The sequence below is a fragment of the Oratosquilla oratoria genome, chromosome 27 (assembly GCF_046742065.1).
Source record: "Oratosquilla oratoria isolate Oo_2021 chromosome 27, ASM4674206v1, whole genome shotgun sequence".
In the NCBI taxonomy this organism is placed as follows: Eukaryota; Metazoa; Arthropoda; class Malacostraca; order Stomatopoda; family Squillidae; genus Oratosquilla; species Oratosquilla oratoria.
This window is the reverse complement of record NC_134803.1, coordinates 40,028,683-40,053,501: the sequence shown is the minus strand read 5'-3', so window position 1 is coordinate 40,053,501 and position 24,819 is coordinate 40,028,683. Positions and strand designations below refer to the sequence as shown.

Sequence of the window (24,819 nt, the reverse complement as noted above, 5' to 3'; positions counted from 1 at the left end):
TACAAAATCATCACCTCTTCTCTGTTGCATAGTAACATATAAAAATGAGTATCATTAGCAAACACGATGAAAAATATGTCCCTGGGATGTTTTGTTCAGGTAAAAAATATGTCATATTTCTAAACATATATTTTAATTTTCAATGTATTTTTCTGTGGTCGTGTTCAGCAGCATTTTGTATATTTTGCTCTAAAGTTTTCAAGTCACAAACTGATTGAATTAATTTAAGAAATCCTACTTCATTTCATCCACACAAGTAAATAATTTACCACTGCACAAGGCAGTTTTATACCAGTGGATTTGTGTCCAGGTAAATCCAAATGACCTCATTTAGTTGCAGTGTTTCAATATCGATTTTATAAAGTCTACTCAGGTCTCAATGAAAATAGGCCTCTTGCTGGGCTTTTTTGAGTTACCCCGTGCATATTATTATATTCTTACCTGTCACTTTACAATTGTTGATTATTTAATTTGTAATGTTATTGATTTGAATTGCTTGTAAGGTGATTTTGTACTGAAATGCTTGTTCATAACTACGTGATAAGTAGGCTTGATTATTGCAACTTGCTGTATTATGGACTGCCTAACCACTTATTGAGGAAACTACAATTAGTTATGAACAGAGCTGCAAGGATGATAGTGGGTTTAAAGAGACGTGAGAGAATAACTCCCATACTGATAAGCTTACACTGGTTGCCTATTAAGGCGAGGATCATTTATAAAATATGCACGCTAGTATATCAAGTGATTAAATTTGGAAAACCAGTCTACTTCAAAGAATTGCTTAGTGACTTCAGTACAGCTTCCGATTTGACGTTAAGGCATAATGGTCAATTAGACAGGCTAAATGAGCCAAGATTCAACACCGAAATGGATCGTAAAGCCTTTGTGAATAGTGCTCCAAGGTTATATAATAAATTACCCGAACGCGTAAGGATATCCAAGAACTACATAACCTTCAAGAAGGAACTAAAGGCATATTTGTTCACTGAGTGCTATGACACGGACAGCATGTCAATGAGGACGGATTTTGGTTGCTAGTATAATCGTTTTCAGCTGAGCAGAGCGTCATGCAAGACGGAGCTCAGCATCGAATCGTCACATAAAGTATCAAGTAAATAAATCTACTCTAACCAAGTCTAAAGGCATCCACCCACTCCTGCCCATCCCACTTCCACCCGTTAATCATTTCCCTTTTATCAAGAAGATAAGACAAAAGGGAAATGATTGAGAGATGGTGCACACCTTGCAAGGAGGAAAAGGCTATTTGTATTTAGATGGTATACGGAATGAATGCAGTCTACAGAGTTTGCATAAAAAAAATCGTCTGTCCTAGAAAATAAAATGTTGAATACAATTAGAATTCCTTCCTTTCTAAATATCAAATGTCATTGGCGGAATGTGTGTTGTTAGATATGGAAGTTAAATATAATATTTTTATCGTGAGTTCCCCCTACCGAGATTGTTGTGAATATTTCATACTGACCTATTTGATTGCGATGACAAAGGAATGCACGGAGCGCAATGTAAAGGGCTATGACGTCACGGTTGTAAACAAGCAGTGCTGAATCACGAGTTGTTCGTACAAGGTTGTACTGTCTTTACAGTGGTAGTGTAAGCATCAATATTATTTACATACTTGCAAACTCGTTATCAATCATCAACCATGTCTATCGCTAACATGGAAAGTAAGTATTGTTAATTTGCATCCACAGTATTACACTGAAACTTCATTTCCTGTAATGTTGTCAAGGGAAGGGTAAAAATCTCAAGAAATTTTGGTAATTGCAAGAACTTTTCATGTAATTGCATTAAGAATTCCGTCACATTGTTCAGTTATGTTTATCTGTCGTGATTGTTATTCATATATTTGACATAATTTTATATATAACTGTTGTATCACGATTTGTTCGTCAAAGATTACAGGAATGTTTTAAAGTTCATTGCAATACTAGTAACTAGCTGTTAAAGAAATGTCCTAGTTAATTTCACGTCACCCAGCCAAATCAACTGATTAGAATGAGATGATAAGATAACGATATTTCTTGGGGATTTAAGTTTTTATCAACTTAGAACTAATGGAAAGACTAGATCAAGCAAATAGGACACTTAGACTTACCAATGGCTTCTTAATCTTATTCTTAGCCTTCTCCAGCAAGGAAAGGGTAGTATGTTTATATTTGAGCAAATCATTTGGTAAAAGGATTCTGTTCCAGTATCAGGAAAACATTTTTCATTTATTTCTATTTTGCATTGAAATATATTTTTTCTATGGAATTATTAGTTAACTTAGGTACTATTGGACAATGCAAATTTTATGTTAGAGGTCCATGTTTGCATGATTCTAGAATTTTGCTCTATTGCAGTAACCCAAATAAAAATTTTAAATTTTTCTTTTTTGCATTTGATTTTTTTTTTTTTTAAGAAGTGCACACCTATGCAATATAGCATTAGAAAATTAAATATTAATTTTGTAAATTATAATACATCAATGTAATAAATATTTTTCTTGGCAGAAATCAGTAACAGAAAATGTTGCTAAAAGCTATGCACAAGCAAAGTCGCATTGACTCATAGGAATCATCTTTGTTTTGATAGATTTGGAGGTCAAGGATGACAACAAACACCTTGATGACCTCTAGAATTACAGGTACCCCATTACTTAATGCAGGTTATATTAGGTAGGTAGGTTAGATTAGATAACTATGGTCACATAAAGAATTGTCACCCCAGAATGCCACATGAAGAATTGCCACCCCATGAGGTCCCATTTGGAGAACTGTCACCCCATGCACCGAATATCAACAGTGGAATAAAGATTAGGTTAGGTTGAATGAAGGTTATGATTATTGTCATCAACTACTATACAAACGAAGAATCGTAAACCCAGGATGGACCACATGAAGAATTGTCACCCAAGGATAGCCCACATGAAGAATTGTCACCCTGTCGACGTCTGGGATTACAATTCTTCACGTGATCCGATAGCTAGGTTAGGTAGGTAGGTTATGTTAGAATAGACACATTTATCATACTTTGATTTCTTCAACCTCTGCATCTACCAAAACAAAGATGGCATTTCAAGCAGTCAAAGTGCCTATGTTTGTTTATATATAGCTTTTAGCAACTTTTTCAGTTTTTTATTTCAGCCAAGAATAATGTATATTATGTTGATGTATTATAATTTACAAAATTATTTAAATTTCTATTGCTCTATCACTTAGGTGTGCTCTTCTAAAAATTTACAGAAAAATTATATATGATATTGCCGCTGATAAATGATAGCAATGTGACTTAATTTTGAAAGTAGGATAAGTTAAATATTAGTGCTTGCATTTTTCTGGAATTTTACTGGTAAAGGAAATAAGTGTTGGGAAAGTTTAGGTGGTGCCAGTATAGTATGTGGCCTACATCTTTGAAACTGGTATAGTATGTGGCCTACATCTTTGAAACTGGTATAGTATGTGGCCTACACTATTTGAATGTGTCCTACCTCAGGAAAATTTTTAAACAAGGTTAGGTTAGGTACCTAACCTAACCTAACCTAACCTAACCTAACCTAATTGGAAAGGTCGGCCACATACAAAGAAAAATTTCGTAGGCCACTTACTATACTGGTATCATTTAGTTAAATGGTACAGAAATGAATAGATGAAAATAGATCAGCAGTAGGATTCAGCGTCATTTGCTAGAAATAAGAATTATCAGTTTCCAGAATATGTAACTGAAAAAAGATGTTGAACAGAATTTTCCATTTTAGGATAAATTATAATACGTAAACATAATATACATATTTCTAGGCAGAAATCAATAACAGAAAAAGTTGCCAAAAGTGATATTCAAACGAACATTGCCATTGCGACTGCTTGAGATTCCATCCTTGTGTTGGTAGATGCATAGGTCGAAGAAATTAAAGTGTGATGAATTTGTCTATTCTTACCTAACCTGCATTTAGTAATGTACTTATGATTCTAGAGGTCATCAGGGTCATTGTCATCGACCTCCAAATCTGTCAAAACAAGATAGCATTTCAAGAAATCACCTTGATTCCATTCATTTATGTATCATTTTTAGCAATGTTTTCTGTTGTTGATTTCTACCAAGAAAAGCATATATTACATTGATATTTACAAATTTTATATTTAATTTTCTATTCCTATATTGCGAGTTAATGCCTTAGTGGATTTAAAAGTGTAATGAGAAATAGACATCTGGGAATGGATGCTAAGAGGAGGTTATATGAGGGAGTGATTGTGCCGACAGCACTGTACAGGGTAGAAACATGGAACATAAGAGAAGAAGAAAGAAGGAGTTTGAATGTGTTTGAGATGAAATGTCTGAATTATGATAGGGGTCACAAGGCTAGATAGATTGAGAAATGAGGAGGTGAGGAGGAGAACAGGGGTGGAAAGGGAGTTGGGAGATAGGGTTGATGAAAGAGTATTAGGATGGTTTGGACACATGGAAAGAATGAGTGAAGAAAGATTAGTAAAAGAGGTGTGGGAGGCAGAGGTGGAAGGAGTGAATATGAGGAGGTGTCCTAGGATGAGATGGATGGATGGGGTAAAAGGGGCATTACAAAAGAGAGGAATGTCTGTTGAGGAAGGACGGGAGAGGATAGAAGATGGGGATGAATGGAGAAGGGTTGTGTATGGATGATGCTGTGATGCATGAGTGGGAGTGGGTTGGGGATAGGGGGTGAGGAAGTTGTATGAGAAATAATTTGACGCAGCCCAAAGGGATTTCTCCCTGCCTTCTCCATTTCTGCATGAGGGGACGGAGAGGGGGGGTTGCCAAATTAATGAAGTGGCCTTGCTGCGGATGTGCTGGGTCTTGCAACACTGCTTCTGACCCAGGGCAGTGGATAGGATGCAGGGATGACCCATCATCCAGGAGATGCCAAGATGAGAGGGAGGGTGGAGGGGATGGAATGGGTGGGAGGGGTTTCTATGCCTTATTCTTTTTGGCCTGTGATCTGAGTCTAGTGACACTGATGGTATAGCTTTAACATCACGAAAGATCTTTTTATTATTTGTAATGATTAGGTCAATTTGGGATTTGTCATTATAGCTTTGTAGGTTGTCGTTCCATCGATACCAAGTCCATTGGTGACTTGGTCTATGTTTATAGAAAGTGTTCATAATTGACAGATTATTCATCAGTATTACTAAAAATCTGTGGCCCGATCGGTTTTCCCAATCCGTCAGAACCCGGCAAAATGCGGACATGCTGACCCCTGTCCGAGAGTAAAGGTCTATTCGATTTTTTTGGCAGGGCCCGACGTGATATCAAGGGACGACTCACACAACCGGGGCCGGAGGGGACGTGTCCCCTTGAGGGATTTCCGGTTTCCGGTCCGATTACAGGAATTCTTTTATTAGTACCAGGGGCTCCCCTGAGAGATTCCAAGGGGTTCCACAGGGACTCCCCAGGAGTTTCCAGAGTGCACCTCAAGGGCTCCACATGTGCTCCCCTTGATGTTCCAGGGGGTTCTTAATGGGCTTCTCAGGAGTTCCTTTAGGGTTTCACAGAGAATCCCTACAGGGATTCTCAGAGGTACCCGAGTGACTATCCAGGGTCTCCCAAAGTCCTCCCCGGGTGTTTCCAGAGGCTTCCTCGGGGGCTTACGAACGTCTCGCTCTTAGCCAATCAGTCGTCTCCATTGTCGAGACGTCACCGCTCTTCGCCAATCAGTCGTCTCCGTTTCCTTGACGTTACCACTCTCTTGGCCAAACAGAGGCCAGCGTTTATTCCTAGAAGACGTTACGCAGCCATATTACTATGACAACTAAACCCGGCGATGTCCTCTTTTCGGCGGAACTGCCAGTCCGACCATTTCGACAACAATTTCTTTTTTAGAACATAGATATATGTATGTATGCATGTATGTATGCATGTATGTATGTATGTATGTATGTATGCACAATCAAGAAGAGAAGTGAACTTGCAAAGTTGTTAGAGATGGCGTCTTTAATTGTGTGGGACGAAGTCGTAATGACAAACAAGAATACGTTGACCGCACTCGATATAACGTTGAGGGATATTCTTGAAAATTATAAGTTTATGGGAGGAAAAGTTTTTGTTTGTGCTGGAGATTTCCGACAAATTTTACCCGTTATACGTGGTGGCGGTAAGAACGATGAACTCGAATACTGTATCAAATCGAGTTACATGTGGGGCGATATAACAAAACTGGAATTAACCGAGAACGTACGCATCAAGAAAAATGATACAAACAACATTAAATTTGCACAAAAATTGTTAGAAATCGGATCACAAAATGACGTGAAGAATTGATAAATAGTATCTACGGGGACTTGGAAGACAACCATCTCAACGTTTCATATTTTGAACAACGAGCTATAATATCACCGACAAACGACGATGTTGACAGTGTGAATCTCATGATCTATGACAAATCAAAGGAAAAAGAAGTAATTTATTACAGTACTGATAGAGCAGTGGAAGAAGGGACCGATATTCAAACTTCGGTATTTAATGCCATGATAAGTCCTTCTCTGCCTCCTCATCGACTTCAAGTGAAAATTGGAAGTGTAGTGATGGTTGTTAGAAACATTTGCCCTCCGAAACTGTGCAACGGAACGAGGCTTTTAGTTACTAATCTGAAGAAGAATATTATAGTTGGTAAAATTTTAGGGGGTAGTTATCGCGGTGAACAGGTTATGATCTCTAAAATAACGTTAGAAGCTCAAGACACTCCAGTTAGCTTCAAAAGAAAACAATTTCCAGTCAAATTAAGTTACGCGATGACAATAAACAAGTCACAAGGGCAAACGTTCGAACGGTGTGGAATACTCTTGGATACAGTTCAGTGTTTCGCTCATGGTCAATTCTATGTCGCCTGTTCAAGAGTAACGTCTTGGAATTTTTTGTTCGTGTATACTGGCTGGCATTAAGTAAATAAAGAATACCGGTTAAGACCTACCACGAACTGTGTATATAAAGAACTTTTCTCGGATAGCGTAGTGAACATTCAAGCGTCACCTCCTGCTTCTGCAGTAACAGGCGAAGAAACAGAAGAACTTATCCCCATAGCTGAAGAAGAACCCGAATTAGGTGTAGTTCCAATACCAAAGGATGCTTATAACATTTCAGAAGAAGACGCCGTCAAGATGATCTTACCTGATTTTGCCTTCGAAGAAAACGTTTCAAATGAAGAAGAAAGTAACAGTAGTAATGAAGCTGAAAACCCTGTCACGAAAAAAATGGAAGAATTAATTATGGGTTTAAAAGAAGAGATGACTAAGAAAATGGAGGAAATCAAGGAAACGGTCAAGCGGCAAAGCGACGACGAAGATATTGCATCGTCTCCGCCTCGAAAAAAGAAGAAAATTGACAATGGAATAGAAAAGAGCGACGTCGAGGATGTCTCATCTCCTTCGCCTCAAAGCAGTAAACAAATTATAGACGAAACTAAAGTTTCTGATGTAAATAAAAGTTAAAATGATAAAACCTTCTTTTATTTCAAACACATTCAAGAGGTAGAACAAAGTGTGCATTTTAAACCGTTTAGAGGTATAACAAAGGGGGCGCCGCAGGCCAAGACCCCCGGCGTAGCCGAAACTGGCGCAGCCAGTGGGCTTGTAGTACAAAAGTCAGTTACTCTTTCACCCTCACGATTTCGATTCCCTATTCCATGCGCTCCTATTATATTTTCCACACCTCCATGATCACTTCCAACATGACCATTCACATCTCCAATGACTACCATGTTTTCTGCATTACCTCTTTGATCATATACTTCTTGTAGTTTCACATAGAATTCTTCCTTTTCTTCTGCTGTTCTTCCCTGCTGAGGAGCATAAACTTGTACAAATGTTATTCTAATGTCTTTTAATTTCACAGTCACTTTAATTATTCTTTCATTTACAAAAACAACATCCTCAACATAGTCTGCAATCCTTGGTGTCATCATTATCGCCACTCCATGCATTCTTTCATTTGGCATTCCGCTCCATATCAGTTGATAGTTGTCATGTATTGTTTTTCTGCCATTTCCCTCTCTCCTTGTTTCACACATTCCTAAAATATCTATTTTCCTATCTTTCATGATGGCAATAATCTCTTCTTCTTTATCTTTCAAAGTGCAGACGTTCAGGCGGCCATCCAAAGAATGAAAAATGGAAAAGCATGTGGTGAGGATGAGATACATATAGAATTCATTAAAGCAATGGGTGAGTTGGGTGCGAACTGGTTGACCAGAATTATGAATGTCGCGTGGAAAAATGCTGAAATACCAGATAACTGGAGTAAAGCGATCGTATGCCCAATTTTCAAAAAGATGACTGCACAAATTGCAATAATTACAGAGGCATATCGTTGCTATCGCATGTGGGCAAAGTATATGAGGGAGTCATAGAGAGAAGACTGAGAATGGCTGTAGAGGAAAGATTTGGGGAATGGCAGCATGGTTTTTAGACCACAAAGAAGCACAGTGGATATGATTTTTACATTGAAAGGTTTTGGAAAAGAACAGGGAGTGGAACATCGACAAGTTTGCTATCTTCATAGATATGGAGAAAGCATTTGATAAGGTACCTAGGGAAGAAATCTTGGAGAGCACTGGAGCATCAAGAATACGATGTTCCAGCAAACCTGAAAAGGGCAATTAAGAGTATATATAGGAGATGTGAAAATAAAGTGAAGCTAAGGGATGGGGATACACCATGGTTCCAGGTCAGGACAGGGGTAAGACAAGGAGGAGTGATTTCTCCACTGCTGTTCATAATTTTCATGGACAGATGTATGAAAGAAATAAACCATGGCAACAACATGATAACGCTGGCATATGCAGATGATGTTGCCGTGATATGCAGCAGCGAAGAGGAACTACAAGAGATGACAGGAAGATGGAATAAAGTTATGAATGATAATGGTATGAAAATTAACATTAATAAAACGGAAGTCATGAGTATCACGAGGAATGAGAGGAACATAGAAATAAGAATAGGAGAGGCCCAGTTGAAACAAGTAAGCGAATTTGAATATCTTGGGGTGAAAGTTAATGAACAGAATAATCAGGAAATCAAAATGAATAACAGAATTAATAAATTTAATAAGAACTTTGGTATGCTTTCGGTGTTGTTCAGAGACCGCAATGTCCCTAGAAAATGTAAGGTGCTGATGTATACAACAGTATTAAGACCAATTTTGCTTTATGGATCAGAAACATGGACAATGACAAGCAAAACGAAGAGTAAAATCGTTGCTGCAGAAATGAAAGTTCTGAGGAAAATCAAAAGAGTGTCTAGACTGGACTGATTGAGAAACATGGACATAAGAGCAGAATTGAATGTAAAGAACATACTAGAACATGAATCGCAATGGCAAAAGCCGACAAGACTGTGAGAATAAACACCTTGTGAGATCGAAACCTTTATTGGTACTACGTTTCGCTTGTTACAGCTTTTTCAAGTACAGACATGACACACACTCTGAGCACATATAAGCCAACAGGGAAGGAACTGGGAGAGGTTGTTGTTGTTGTTGTCGTTCCCTAGACTGTCTGTCCGAGCAGTCCCGTCTCCCCAAGGAAGGCCACAGCCGAAACTGGGTTTTCCCACAAATCCTTTATAGAGTGTATGTTGTGTTGTTTGCGTGCATGATTGTGTATAATGCAGTCTTCCATTATGTGTTGTATGGTATGGGGTGAAGTGTTACATCCTGGGCAGCTGTTCACAACACGGTCGTCCAGCCTCTTCTGGTAGCTTAGAAGTGCTGGGTGGTGACCGCATCGCAGTCTGGCCAAGTGGACTCTGTCCTTTCGTGGGAGAGAGGATTCAGAAGGGTGGATATCAGGGGGTCTGGCATGCAGCAGTGTGTTGTCTTTCAGTGTGTTAATGGAGCGGTGAGTGATATGATTATGAATAACTGGGAGAGGTTATCAGGGAGGGTGGGTGGTAGGTGGAGGGGGGAGGAGGGGGACGGGTGGGACTTGGTGGAGACAAAGGAGGACATTTCGGACAGTTTGTTGAAGTGGACTAAGGGGGACATTTCATACATTTATTTAATGCGGGTAACAGATGGATGATAGGAGGGGCGATGTTAAACATGCCTCTGTTCTGCTCAATGGTTTTGAAGCTTTGAATGGCGGCCGCTTCGAGGCATTTTCTTCTCACCCTGTCTGGCTCACTAAACAGAAGTTCTGCGTTATCCCAATCCATCAGGTGGTCGTTGGTGTTCCGGTGGATAACACAGGCATTGGTGGTGATGTTGTTCCGGGAATCGTAGCGATGCTCCCGGATCCGGGTCTTCAGGTCACGGGAGGTCTCGCCGATGTATACTTTATCACATCCAGCACAGGGTATGCGGTAGACACCAGCGTTTTTTCCCCACATCTCGTCCTGGCTGTCACTCCTTCTTGAGAGCTCTTTGATAGTTCTGCTGGACTGGCCCACTACCTGAATGTTGCAACGCCCAAGTGTCTGGGTGAGGGTGGCGGTGACGCTGCTGGCTGGAAGGATAAGCCTCCAAGCTGGATCTTTTGTTGGTTCCCACCCTTCCATTATTTTGAGTGCCTTTTTCTTACACTGGTGGATGATGCTCTCTGGATATTTTAATTTCTGAAAAACCTCCTTTATGTGCCTAAACTCGTCCTCTAAGAATTCAGGGCTACATATTCTGAGAGCTCTGAGGTAGAAACCTATGACTACACCTTTTTTAATACTGAGATCATGGTGGGATAGGAAGTGAGTCAAATCGTCCTTATTGGTTGGTTTCCTGTAGACTGTAAATTTTAAAAAATTATCATGTTTGATGATAAGGGTATCCAAAAATGGAAGGGAATCGTTGATTTCTTCCTCCAAGGTGAACTGGATGGATGGCTCAACCTCGTTCAGAGCCGGAACAACATCACCACCAAGATAGAGAAAGATGGAGAGAAATTGGGAAACGAGGACCACTTGGTGACAGGAGATAATCCTACCAGGCGGATCGTAAGAGAGGGGTAAGAGAGATTCTTTTTGGCCACCCCCCGTGTAAGGGGGAAAAGAGCCCTTGGTATATGTATGTATGTATATTGCATAGGTGTGGACTTCTAAAAAAATATTTTAGGCAGATTATGGTTAAAATTCTAGAATCATGCAAACACAGATATTGAACATGAAACTGACATTGTCCGATAGCTCCTAACTTAACCTAATTTAACATACCCATTACATACATACATATACCAAGGCTTTTTCCCCCTTACTAGGGAGGTAGCCAAAAAGGAAAAGGCATAAAATCATTCCCACCCATTCCATCCCTGAAAACACTCTACACCCCTCCACCCTCCCTCCCATCTTAGCACCTCCTAGATGACGGGTCATCCCTGCACCCTGTCCACTGCCCTGGGTCAGAAGCAGCGTCGCAAGACAGAGCACATCCACAGCAAGGCCGCTTAATTAAATCGGCGACCCCCCCTCTCCGTCCCCCCATATAAAGGAGAGGACGGGGAGAAATCCCTTCGGGCTGCGTCAAAATTTTGCTCACACACACTACCTCACCCCCCATCCCCCCGTCCATTCCACCTCATGCATCACAACATCTTCCATATACAACCATTCTCCATTCACCCCTGTCTTCTGTCCTCTCCCATCCTTCCTCAACAGACATTCCCCTCTTCCCCAAAGCCCCCTTCACCCCATCCATCCATCTCATCCTAGGACGTCCCCTCATGTTCACTCCCTCCACATCTGCCTTCCATACCTCCTTTACTAGTCTTTCTTCACTCATTCTTTCCATGTGTCCAAACCATCCTAATACTGTACTCTTTTATCAACCCTATCTCTCAACTCCCTTTCCACCCCTGTTCTCCTCCTCACCTCCTCATTTCTCACTCTATCTAGCCTAGTAACCCCCATCATACTTCTCAGACACCTCATCTCAAACACATTCAAACTCCTTCTCTCTTCTTCTTTTATGTTCCATGTTTCTGCTCCATACAGTGCTGTTGGCACAATCACTCCTTCATACAGTCTCCTCTTAGCATCCATTCCCAAATTTCTATTCCTCATTACACTTTTTAATCCACCAAGACATTTACTCGCTTCTCTCAATCTACATTCTACCTCCACCTTTTCCTGCCACATTTGCACCCAAGTATCTAAAACTATCCACTTCCTCCAGTTGCTCTCCCTTAATGCTCACTTCCAGATTACTGCCACTTTCACCCCTTGTACATCTCATCACCTTACTTTTACCTACATTTATCTTCAGCTTTCTTCTATCACACACTCTCCCAAACTCTGTCACCAACTTCCTCAATCCCTCCTCCGATCCTGCCACAAGCGCAGTGTTGTCCGCAAACAACAGCTGGCTCACCTCCCACTTTTCTCCATTTTCTTTAACCATCTCCAATCCCTGACCCACTACCCTTGCATTTACCTCTCGCACAATCCCATCCATGTATAAGTTGAACAGCCAGGGTGACATAACGCATCCTTGACGAAGTCCCACCTTTACCTCAAACCACTCACTCTCTCCATTTCCAATCCTGACACAAGCTCTACTACTCTCATAAAAACTCTTGACAGCTCCTAGAAGCTTTCCTCCTATCCCGTATATCCGGATAACCTCCCACAGTGCCTTTCTGTCTACCCTGTCGTAAGCCTTTTCCAGATCCATAAAGGCCCAAAAAACATCCTTCCCCTTTCTTATAGCTTTCTCACATCTGTCTTACCACAAAAATCTGATCTACACAACCTCTACCTGTCCTAAATCCACACTGTTCCTCACCAATTACTCCCAACTACACTCAACAAGCTAATCCCTCTGAAACTACTACATTCACACTTGTCCCCCTTTCCCATTACATAGAAAAAAATTATCTTTTAAAATTTGTATCTTTGCATCTTTATGACAACTTCAACAACTTTAAGTAATTTTTCTTTCAGGAATTAATATTAAGAGATGGTAAAAGAAATAATTCCCACAACCATCCTGCTAGCCAACAATGAATTGCCATTTGTGTTGAAAGCATTACCCACTATTTTTTGTGAAACCTGTTTTTCTCCCTATTCTAACCTAGCCTAACCTACCCTAACCTAACCTGAAAATACATGCAGGGACAGACATACATCATGCACATTACACAACCATGACACTGCTTCAGTAGTGGGAAGGTTGTGGGAATTGTTATTTCACCATCCCATTATATTAATTTGTAGGAGGAACATTACTAAGAAAAGTTGTTGTTGTTGTTGTATAAATATAAAAAATATACAAAATGTGGAAACGGGTGAGACAAAATGGTGGGTAGTGGGAAGATTGTGAGAATTATTTTTTCACCATCTGCAAGAAATGTTACTAAGAAAAGTTGTTGTAATATATAGATGCAAACAAATTGCTATGCAAGATAGTGAGACGAAGCTTCACAAATACTGATCTTTTTAGATGCTAAAAAGAAAGAAGTAAAAAATGTGTTGAGTGATACTAGAATAGAACCAAATTATGATGAAAGTATTGGTAACATTTCCAGACCAAATGACCAACAAACAAAATTCATAAAATCATATTTCATCAACAAATCACTAATGGGAATGTTTGGTAATCTTAGAAATAATTTGCAGTTATTTTGGCTGAAAAATATGCCACAAAATAGGTGTTCATTATTTCCAAACCTACAGAAATATGCCAGCCAATGCTTCTGGTGGTATATAGGCCATGCATCAGTGCCATATTTAATTTTGCTGAATATGTGGTGTTTGTGCTTTTGTAATTTAATAGGTTAGGTGGATTTTTTTAGGTAAAATTTCAGAATCACACAAACACTGCATGAAATTTATATTTTCCAGTAGCTCCTTACCTAATGTAACCATTCCATAGAAAACATAGATCTTTCAAATGTAAAACAAATTAGATTAGATTGGTTTCTCATGTTGCATTAAGGTACATATATCTTACAATTTTTGCATGAGAAAGCACCATGTATGGAAAAGTAAGGAGAAAGCCACTCAAGTATGGCATAGTGTTGTGGCTGATTCTTTGCAAAATGACACAGAAAATCAGAAGCAGGACCCAGGGACCATGAGAGCAGGGTGGGGTGGAAGGGGTCCTGGTACTTTGTTCCAAGGCCCAAGAGCTATAAAGAGCCCCACAACAACCATGTGGTAGTACTCCCCAAGGCAGTCGTAGCTTCTCTTGGGGATCGGTGCCACCTGCGTAGAGCCGGTGGCCAGGGCTGGTTGCCGCTGTTTGGCCCCAAACTCTTGGGGTTGGGGGGTGGTCCCATGATGTAGACGCTGCGGCTCCAGATTGCCAATAAAATACACGAACAAAAAACACAAAATTGGCAAAACTTTATCAATACACTTGATCACAAAACAAACCCCAGCAAATTGTACAAAACACTCAACAGCATTACACTATCCAACAGTAACAACATGCTCTCATGCAGCAATAATCACAACAACAGACAATCTACCCTCAAACAGACAACAAGCAAACACACTCATAATAATTTTGCACAGACAAGTCATCTCACTTCTCACCCTGACGACCGACGCACTATTCGACGTAAGAAAGACTTTCCCACAGAGACAGACTATACACCCTTCATAGACAGTCAGACAAAACACATAATACATAATCTCAAGCACTCATCTGCCTGTGACCCTGATAACATAAGTAACATCCACCTAAAACACATTGGACCACAAGGTATACACGCACTCACAAACATTGCAAACTACAGCTATTCACACAATACTATACCCGACATCTGGAAGCATGGTAAAATAATCACCATTCCAAAACCGAACAAAGACCCAACAATCCCAACGTCGCACCGCCCAATCACACTTCTCTGCACCCCCTCTAAAGTCATTGAACGCCTAATACTTAAACTTGTCACACCACATATTCCCCTTGCTGACTCACAACACGGTTTTAGGCCACTACACTCCACAAACACACTTCTGATAAACCTCACACAAAGAATTTTAGATGGCATCAATTCAGATTCAGATAGCCCCCACCACAGAACACTTCTTATAACATTAGACATTAGTAAAGCTTTTGATGCTATCCCCCGCCACAACCTAACAAATAAAATATATAACACAGACATGCACAATAACACCAAAAGATGGCTGGCCAATTATCTGGCAGGTAGGAATGCTTACGTGTCATATAATGGCCAATCATCGCACATCAGAAACATTAAGAATGGAGTACCACAGGCCTCTGTTCTATCCCCTTCGCTCTTTAATCTATACATGCATGACTTACCCACACCAGACACCTCAGAAATACAAATCTCTTCCTATGCAGACGACATAACAATCACATGCACACATCGTAACACAGACAAAGCTGCAGAAATAATCCAGCCATACCTTGATACACTCAACACATGGTTCATCACAAACAGACTCAAAATAGCTCCAACCAAATCTACAGCAACACTTCTTACCAACTGGACAAAAGAACACAAATACATACCTCATCTCTACATCAACAACACTCTAATACCACACACAAACACACCAAAAATTCTTGGTGTAACATAAGATACATCCATGTCTTTCAAACAACACATCACAAACATAAAAAACAAATGCACACCTAGACTTAATGCACTTAAGTCAATCGCTGGAACAACATTTGGACAAAACAAAGAAACTAATACAACAATATACAAACAATGAATACGCTCAGTGATGAATTATGCAAGTCCTGCATGGGCTCCTAATCTCAGTGAGACACACCACAACACCCTTCAAATCATACAAAACAAAGCCTTAAAAACAATTACAGGCTGCACAAATACAACACCTACAGACCATTTACACCATGAAACAAAAGTCCTCAAAGTCAAGGACCACCTCGACATGAGAGGCAGACAAACACTTGCCGCAGCCACCACAAACACATCACACCCACTACACTACATAGCAGAACATCCACACACACCAAGAAACATTAAAACAACACCCAAAGACCTGTATAACACACAGATACTCTCTTCTCTTCCTCCACAACTACCAAATACCAGCCTCCGGAAACATATTCATAATCATATCACTCACCGCTCCATTAACCCCTTCCATACGGTGCCGCACACGTTGGCGTCATGGGGAGCGAGTGTATTCGCGAGGCTGCCATATCGGCGTCTTGATTATATTTATTGTAGTCGCCCCTCCATAATGACATTCTTTCTAATTCTTTTGTAATCGCATTTTCTATGGTTATCAAAATTCACGGGTGAAGAGAGAACGATCGATATAAGTGGTGACTATATTTTATGATGCGAGTATTGTTACGACACGTCGTACAGCTGGCATTGGCTGCTGCCACCAAGATCTAAGTCCATGACGCCTACGTGTGCGGCACCGTATGGAAGGGGTTAACACACTGAAAGACAACATACTGCTGCATGCCAGACCCCCTGATATCCACCCTTCTGAATCCTCTCTCCCACGAAAGGACAGAGTCCACCTGGCCAGACTGCGGTGCGGCCACCACCCAGCACTTCTAAGCTACCAGAAGAGGCTGGATGCATTGTGAACAGCTGCCCAGGATGTAACACTTCACCCCATACCATACAACACATAATGGAAGACTGCATTATACACAATCATGCACGCAAACAACACAACATACACTCTATAAAGAATTTGTGGAAAAACCCAGTTTCGGCTGTGGCATTCCTTGGGGAGACAGGACTGCTCGGACAGACAGTCTAGGGAACGACAACAACCATGTAACATCCATTCCCCCTCGAAACCAAGCACTTTCTACTACTCCCAGCCCAACATACACTTACATTCACAAGCATCACTAGACATATCACACCACACTTTTTATTTGTATTTATTGTTGATTATTGTAGGACTAGTTGTATAGATGTAGATATACTAGACATCAAATCCGCAGACTCCAAAGGGGTCTTGTTCTGACTTGCAAATTTCTCTTGGAGGCCCTGGAAGGACCCTTGTGTAGGCCCAGCTCTCAGACTGGGCCTACTCAATGTGTAGGGTTGTCTTTATTGGTTTGAGACTTGCAGAAGAATTTCAACAGGGAAAAAAATTGAGATGAAAGATTTTTCCAAAAGTTTATTAGTCACAAAACTACAACCAAAAACAAAATTAACAGGGTGCAAAATTTATTACAGAAATACCTGCCTACAAACCAGCAGACTGAACACCCTGTTTTCTATTACAAGTAATTCTAGTGCCTAAGATTTATTCTACCTTCTTGTTTGATTTCAGAGCATCTCTTTAATCTCAAATTTGCTGCCAAGGATCTTGAGAGGCAGTCCAAGAAAAGTGAAAAGGAGGAGAAAGGAGAGAAGTTAAAGTTGAAAAAGGCAATACAAAAAGGCAACACAGAGGGAGCCAGAATTCACGCTGAAAATGCCATCAGACAGAAGAATCAGGCTCTCAATTTCCTTCGCATGTCAGCCCGTGTTGACGGTGTTGCATCGAGAGTACAAACTGCTGTCACACAGAGAAAGGTATGTGTATAACTTTTAATAGATGTTAGTGAATTAAAAAAATTATGAACTGAAGGTTTTTATTGCATTTGTACTTGAGCTGTTTGGGAGGGACCAGTAACGGGTACTTGCAAGTATTGGTCCTGTAAGACGGATGTCAGAGATAATGATCTCCTTGCCATTGTACTTCAGTACCTGTGAATAATCTCACCACTTTCCAAGAGTGTTAACACTCGGTCTCCAGACTGTACCAAAAATCTCTGTTGACTTATATTCTCCATAACTTTTCCTTATAAATAAAAATGGCACCTAGTGACTGCTCCCCTCCTACTATTATAAGTTAGTGACAGAAATGCCCTACACTGATACAACATAGATAAATGACCATTTCTTTATAGAGAGATCTATGGGAGGGCCTGAGGACCATTACAAGCTGAGGGGCTGAAGGTTTCCAGTCATTGAAACTTTTGGCAACAATCATTATGTTGGACAATGTTCTTGTTTCTGTAATTATACTTGTTGAACACCCCACCAGGTGACTCAAAGTATGGCAGCAGTGACAAAGAATCTTGATGCTGCTATGAAGAGTATGAATCTGGAGAAGATATCTGGTCTCATGGACAAGTTTGAAAAGCAGTTTGAGGACCTGGATGTACAGAGCTCTTACATGGATAGCACTATGACCCAGACCACAGCAACGGCTATACCTCATGACCAGGTCAACGTATTGATGTCGCAGGTTGCAGATGAGGCAGGGTGAGTTAACATGTAGTCTTAGGGTAATTAATTCACTGTCTGAAATGAAAGGTGGTGATGGTGAGCCAGGAGGCACATAGCTATGGCCAAAGCTTTAAGCTTTGTCCTGTGTACTTGGACTGTTGAGGCACTTAATACTCACTGCTGAGAATCGGAGAAAAGCATAGAGCTTGAACCTGTGGGTAGGTAGATGCAAAATATGCATGCTTATGATTATGTCACCAGTGAAAGAGGTGTATTAAATGTACTTCATAGTTTCAAGTTCGGCTGCTCTTCATGTAGGTAGAACATTTAGTCTATATATAAGACAACACAATATTTCTTCCTTGGGTAACTTATGGGCCAGTCCTATGGCTGTTGCCATTACTTGAGAGCCTCTCCTACAAAAGAGATGTGGGCCAACAGACATATTGATTAAAATATGATATAGATATTTTTTATTACTTACATTATTATGGTTACAGACTGGAGCTGAATATGGAATTGCCACAGGGCCAGACTTCAACAGTTGGCGTTGGAGCTACTCAAGCAAGCCAGGACCAAGATGAGCTGACACAGCGTCTTGCAAAGCTCAGGAATATGTAGTGACAGTTTGACGTAAAATCAATGTATGGAGTACCAAATTTGTGTGTTTAGGCCATCCACCAAATCCACAGCTGCAAGTCCAGGAATGTGTGGCCTAATTAGGCACAAGGCAATTAAAGGATCTTAAAATTTTTATCTTAGTCAAAATAAAATTGGAAAATGTGTGAGTGCATGGCCATTAATCATGGTGATGTTTAGAACATTTGGTCACTAGCTATGAATATGGGTTATATATAATTGTTAACTATGTACAGCTTCCAGAACTCAATTTACAGAAAGAACATAAATGGATCATCCTTCTTGTACTGTCACTTTTTTCATCACATATTTATTATGTGTTGGAACTTTCTACTATTTATCCTAGATTAGTAATTCTCAAAACAGGAATCGACATCACTTGCATGATACGAGTTTTATGTATTTACTCAGCATGACAAAAACTGAAATGGCCATGCACTCATATTAATACCTTTAGTTTGTTTGTTGACATCACAGCTGTAACCAATTCACTGATCCACCAAGAAGTCGTAATTCATTAATATTTTTTTTTTTTTTTTTTTTTTTTTTTTTTTTTAAGTTGGTAAATATCAGTGTTACTTTTTTTAATCATCCAAAAATTGGTTAAAGGAATGGAAATGAATATATATAGATATATATATATATAAATATAAATGAATATATAAATTGGTATATTAAGTAGATGTAGATAAGTTGACAAGTGTCCTTTCTCATTATTAGCTTTAGGTTTTATTTACTAGCAGAGGAACTCTATGGTTTGCTGATTTTAAGGACTCATTCATCAGGGAAATGGCAGATTTTTTTTTTCTATTGTTAATGCAGATTTATAATGTAAAGTTAACTTTAAAGCTTTTTTTCAAGATTTGCAATTATCTAAGAGGGCATTATTTTCTTTAATGCCTTCGATGATAAAGTTGTGTCACAGAGGAGCTTGGTGACTGTCAGAATAAGAGATTAATTACTAAGCATTCTAGAAGGAGTGAGACAAAACTGAAGATGTACTAAAGAGATGTATTAAAAATTGCAGTGATGGCCAAAATAAGAGGTCAGCAACTGCCCAATTCTAGATATAAAGTAAAGATCTGGCTTAAGAGTTATATCTCGCAGTTTATTCCCAGACTTCTGCAGCAAGGTTGGTGTATTGATCATTGTCATGATTGTATGTTAAGCATTTCAAGTTGCAATCAAGTTTGGTTTGCTTTTGATATTCAGTAACTTCCAATGAAACTGCCATCTAATTGATGTTAGATGCATATGCCATATGAATTTTGGTATGGGGTTTCTATAGCATGTTGAATCAAGGTCTAACAACTATTTGCAACAAGAGTAGGCAGAGTTAGCTGACAGCTTGCAATGTTCAAATTTTTTATGCCTGAGTTTTCACTGAATATGTTTAAACTACTTAGTATATATTTGTACATATAATTGATAATAAAGTTTCATTTATAAAAGTGTTTCTAGATGAGCAAAACCCCAAGAATGTACAGTTATCGTGTCAACAAGAAGAATGCAGTTTATAGTAAACAACACTTATCACTGGCTGAGTGGGTTAGGACGTCGTTACTTGCAGCGAAGGTTGAGGGGACGACTATTCGGATCCTGCCACTGACGAAATTGAACCAAGGGCATGGTTCATTAAATTCTATACTACAAAGTCCTCTGTGAGGGGCACTGTCCTAGCCTTCCAATAGGGTGGAGTTTGTGACTTTGAACCATACCATCATCATCATTATCATTGTTGTGTTCCTTTTTGAAACTTTCGTGTCTTACCTTGAGTGATACATGGTATTACTGTGATTTTTTTACACATACCTGTATATGCCTTATAGGTCACCTCAATAACATGAAGCTCATCTGCACTGCATTATATACTAGTTCTAACAGTAGCTGGTAGCCATACATAATTAAGATTTCAGATAGCAAAAGAGGGTCTTAAATTTTATGGAAACAAGACATCTTATCTTGTGGTACTGTGTTGTCAGGATTTCAAGAGCTACCTTGTCTTCTTTTTGTACACATATACCAAGGACTTTTACCCCCTTACAAGGGAGGTAGTCAAAGGCATAAATCCACTCTCACCCATTTCATCCCCACAAGCTCCCCTCCCATTCACCATCCCTCCCTCCCTCTTTTCTTGGCTCCTCCTGGATGAGGGGTCATCTCTGCATCTTGCCTACTGCCCTGGGTCAGAAGTAATGTAGCAAGACACAGCCCATCCACACCAAGGTCACTTCATTTAATCGGTGACCTCCCCTCTCCATCCCCTAATGCAGAAAGAGATGACGGGGAGAAATCCCTTCCAGCTGTGTCAAAATACCGTTAACACATACTCTCTCACTCCCTCATCACCCACCCACTCCCCCTCATGCATTACAGCATCATCCATACACAACCATTCTCCATTCACCCCTATCTTTTGTCTTCTTACTTCCTCAACAGACAATAATTAATAAAAAATACATACATACATATGCCAAGGCTTTTTCCCCCTTACAAGGCGGGTAGCCAAAAAGGAAAAGGCATAAAATCATTCCCACCCATTCCATCCCTGAATACACTCCACACCCCTCCACCCTCCCTCTTATCTTAGCACCTGGATGACGGGTCATCCTTGCACCTTGTCCACTGCCCTGGGTCAGAAGCAGTGTCGCAAGACAGCACATCCACAGCAAGGCCGCTTCATTAAATTGGCGACCCCCCCTCTCCGTCCCCTCATGCATAAAAGGAGAAGACAGGGAGAAATCCTTTCGGGCTGCGTTAAATTTTGCTCACACATACTACCTCACCCCCTATCCCCCCGCCCATTCCACCTCATGCATCACAACATCATCCATATACAACCAATCTCCATTCACCCGTCTTCTGTCCTCTCCTGTCCTTCCTCAATAGACATTCCCCTCTTCCCCAAAGCCCCCTTCACCCCATCCATCCACCTCATCCTAGGACATCCCTTCATGTTCACTCCCTCCACATCTGCCTTCCATACCTCTTTTACTAGTCTTTCTTCACTCATTCTTTCCATGTGTCCAAACCATCATAATACTCTCTCATCAACCCTATCTCCCAACTCCCTTTCCACCCGTTTTCCTCCTCACCACCTCATTTCTCACTCTAGCCTAGTAACCCCCATCATACTTCTCAGACACCTCATCTCAAACACATTCAAACTCCTTCTCTCTTCCTCTCTTATGTTCCATGTTTCTGCCCCATACAGTGCTGTTGGCACAATCACTCCTTCATACAGTCTCCTCTTAGCATCCATTCCCAAATGTCTGTTCCTCATTTTTTATATATATTGGTGGAATAAAAAATTAATAAATAAAAATAAACAGATAAGTAATGATAAATAGAATAAAATAAGATAAATGGCAGGCATTACAGTATATTGCTTAGGTGATTATCTAAATGAATCTTAAACTTTAAACTGTACTACATTGCACTGCCTCTGCAGGAAGTTTACTCGTATTCCATTCATTTACTACACAGTTGGTGAAGCTGTTTCTAACCGCTTCCAAATTGAATTTACTTCCGGACAGCTTGAGACCATTATTTCTTCTTTGATTTGCATTTAATGTGAAAATTTCGTCACTTTTGATGTCGGGTCCTTTTAAAATCTTAAAAACCTATATCAAATCACCCCTAAATCTATGCTTTTTAGGGAAAATATGTTATAGTCAGTTTTTGTATGATTTGTTTCTGATACTTGGAATCAGTTTTGTGGCTCACTGTTGTACTTTTTCCAATCTGTCAATGTCCAAATGTGGACAAACTAACAATTTATATAGCTTGTTAATGAAAGATGGACTTTTGAAATGAAAAGATTGTGCAATCAGTTCCCAGAATCTTATTTGCCTTCTCTAAGGCAGAAATATACTGCTCAGATATTTTGAGATCATCACCGATAACTACACTGAGAAACTTTTAACTATCCAATTTTATTAACGAATCTCCAAATAACTTGTAACCATACTTATTGTTGTTTCTACCTATGTGCATAACCTTACATTAAATTTCATTAGCTACTTTACCCCGTCTGGGGTATTGGCTGCTTGTTATTGTGGCAAAGTAGCATGCAGTTGATACTTTAGGGTCTATATGGGGCGCCCCTACGGACCAGAGCCACACATCATTTTGTCTATGATAGAGGAAAACTCTGTTCATAGAGAAATGATGACACTTTTATACTACGACTGTCCCTCCGTTATGCTGTCCCCCAACCCCTTGTTGCTGTCCTGTACCATTTCTCTGAGTATTCTTTTTCTGTGGTGGGGGAAACGAATACTGCCACCAAGTATTCCCACTTGGATCGTAAGAGGCGAGAAGAAAGGGAAGGGGATTGGGACTAGGCATCCTTCTCCTTGTAGCCCCACAGGGGACATTCCTAAACAAAAAAGAGAAGGCATAAGAGGGTCTGGAAGTTCTCGGACCAGCACCCTAAAGTTTGGGTCTTTTAATGTGGGTGGATGTGGTACGGATGAGAGTAAAAGGGAAGAGATAGGTAGTATGTTTGTGAAAAGAAAGATGGATGTGTTGGCTTTGAGTGAGACTAAGTTGAAAGAGAAGGGTGAGTGTAAGTTTGGGGGTGTAAGTGTGAGGTTATCAGGAGTGAAGAGAGGGCGAGGGAGGGAAGGGGTGGCTATTCTAGTAAGTGAAGAGATAGGTAAACAGGTAGTGGAGTGGAAGGAGGTTTCCTCAAGGATAATATGGATGAAGATGAAACTGGGAAAGGAGATGTGGGTCTTTGTAAGTGCATATGGGCCTGACAGTGAGAAGAGTGTAGAAGAAAGGGAGGCCTATTGGATAGATTTAAATGAGTGCATAGAGGATTTAGGAAGAAATGTCAATGTAATAGTACTGGGAGACCTTAATGCTAGGGTAGGAAATGGTCCAATCGATGGAGTGGTTGGGAAATGTGGAGTTCCAGGAAAGAATCGTAGTGGAGAGTTGATGGTGGAAATGTGTCTAGAAAGAGAGTTGATGATAGCAAATACAGTGTTTCGGAAGAAAGTCAAGCATAAGTACACATGGGAGAGGGTGGTGGAGGGAAGGGTGGTAGATAGAGCGCTAATGGATTATGTAGTGGTAAATAGGATTATGATAGGAAGAGTTAAGGATGTCCATGTGCTAAGGGGAGAGGGTGGGGAGAATATCAGATCATTTTTTGGTGGAAGGTAAGTTGAGAGTGGAGGATAGATGGAGAAAGAGGAAAGGGACAAAAGGTAGGGAGGTTCTTAGAGTGAACTCTTTGAATGAAAAGGAAAAAGAGAAGGAGTACGGAAAGAAGCTGAAGGAGGAGTGGGAGGGAGTAAAGTATAGAGTAGAGCTGGGTGTGGAGGAGGAATGGGAATGGTTCAAGGAGGAAGTCATAAAGTGTGCAAGGATGGTGTGTGGAATAAGAAGGACAGGGCGAAATAGAAGAAAGGGTAGTGAATGGTGGGATGAGGAAACAAAGAAGGTTGTAGAAGAGAAGAAGCAAGCTTTCACAGATTGGTTACAAAATAGGACGAGGGAGTCATATGAGAGGTACAAAGAAAAGAGAAGTAAAGCAAAAGGTAAAGGAGGTAAAGAGGAGAGCAGATGTGAAATGGGGTAAGAGTATGACAGAAAATTTTGAAAGTAATAGAAAGATGTTTTGGAAAGAAATTAAGAGAGGAAGAGGAGGCGAATCAAGTAGAGAAGAAAAGGTAAAAGGTGCAGATGGAGAGATGATAATGGAAGAGAAGGCAGTAAGGGGAAGATGGGCAGAATATTTTAGGGAGTTGCTAAATGTGAAGAAGGATAGGGAGGGAAAGATAGCTGCAGTGGGAAATGCAAAGAAAATGAGAGTGATGAGTGAGGAGAATGGAGGAGAAATAAGGAAGGATGAAGTGAAGGCAGTTGTTAAGGTGATGAAAGCAGGTAAGGCACCTGGTCTGGATGGATGCCATGCAAAATGTCTGAAAAAGGGAGGTACAGTGATGGTGGACTGGTTGGTGAGGTTATTTAATGTTTGCTGGAGAGAGGGTAGAGTGCCGGAGGACTGG

At 40.3% G+C, this 24,819-nt stretch overlaps 1 protein-coding gene across 2 annotated transcripts; it reads left to right on the top strand.

The window, feature by feature from the left end:
- Positions 1–1,521: 1,521 nt before the first annotated feature.
- Positions 1,522–20,247, top strand: Chmp1 (charged multivesicular body protein 1). Of its 2 annotated transcripts, none has more exons than XM_076210509.1 (4): positions 1,522–1,688; positions 17,214–17,458; positions 17,973–18,193; positions 18,658–20,247. In XM_076210509.1, the coding sequence occupies exons 1-4, from the start codon at positions 1,667–1,669 to the stop codon at positions 18,776–18,778; spliced, it is 609 nt and encodes a 202-aa protein (XP_076066624.1). In that variant the 5' UTR covers positions 1,522–1,666; the 3' UTR covers positions 18,779–20,247. The 2 variants fall into 2 exon arrangements, with proteins under 2 accessions (XP_076066624.1, XP_076066623.1); XM_076210508.1 differs by lacking the exon at positions 1,522–1,688 and adding an exon at positions 2,599–2,650.
- Positions 20,248–24,819: the final 4,572 nt, after the last annotated feature.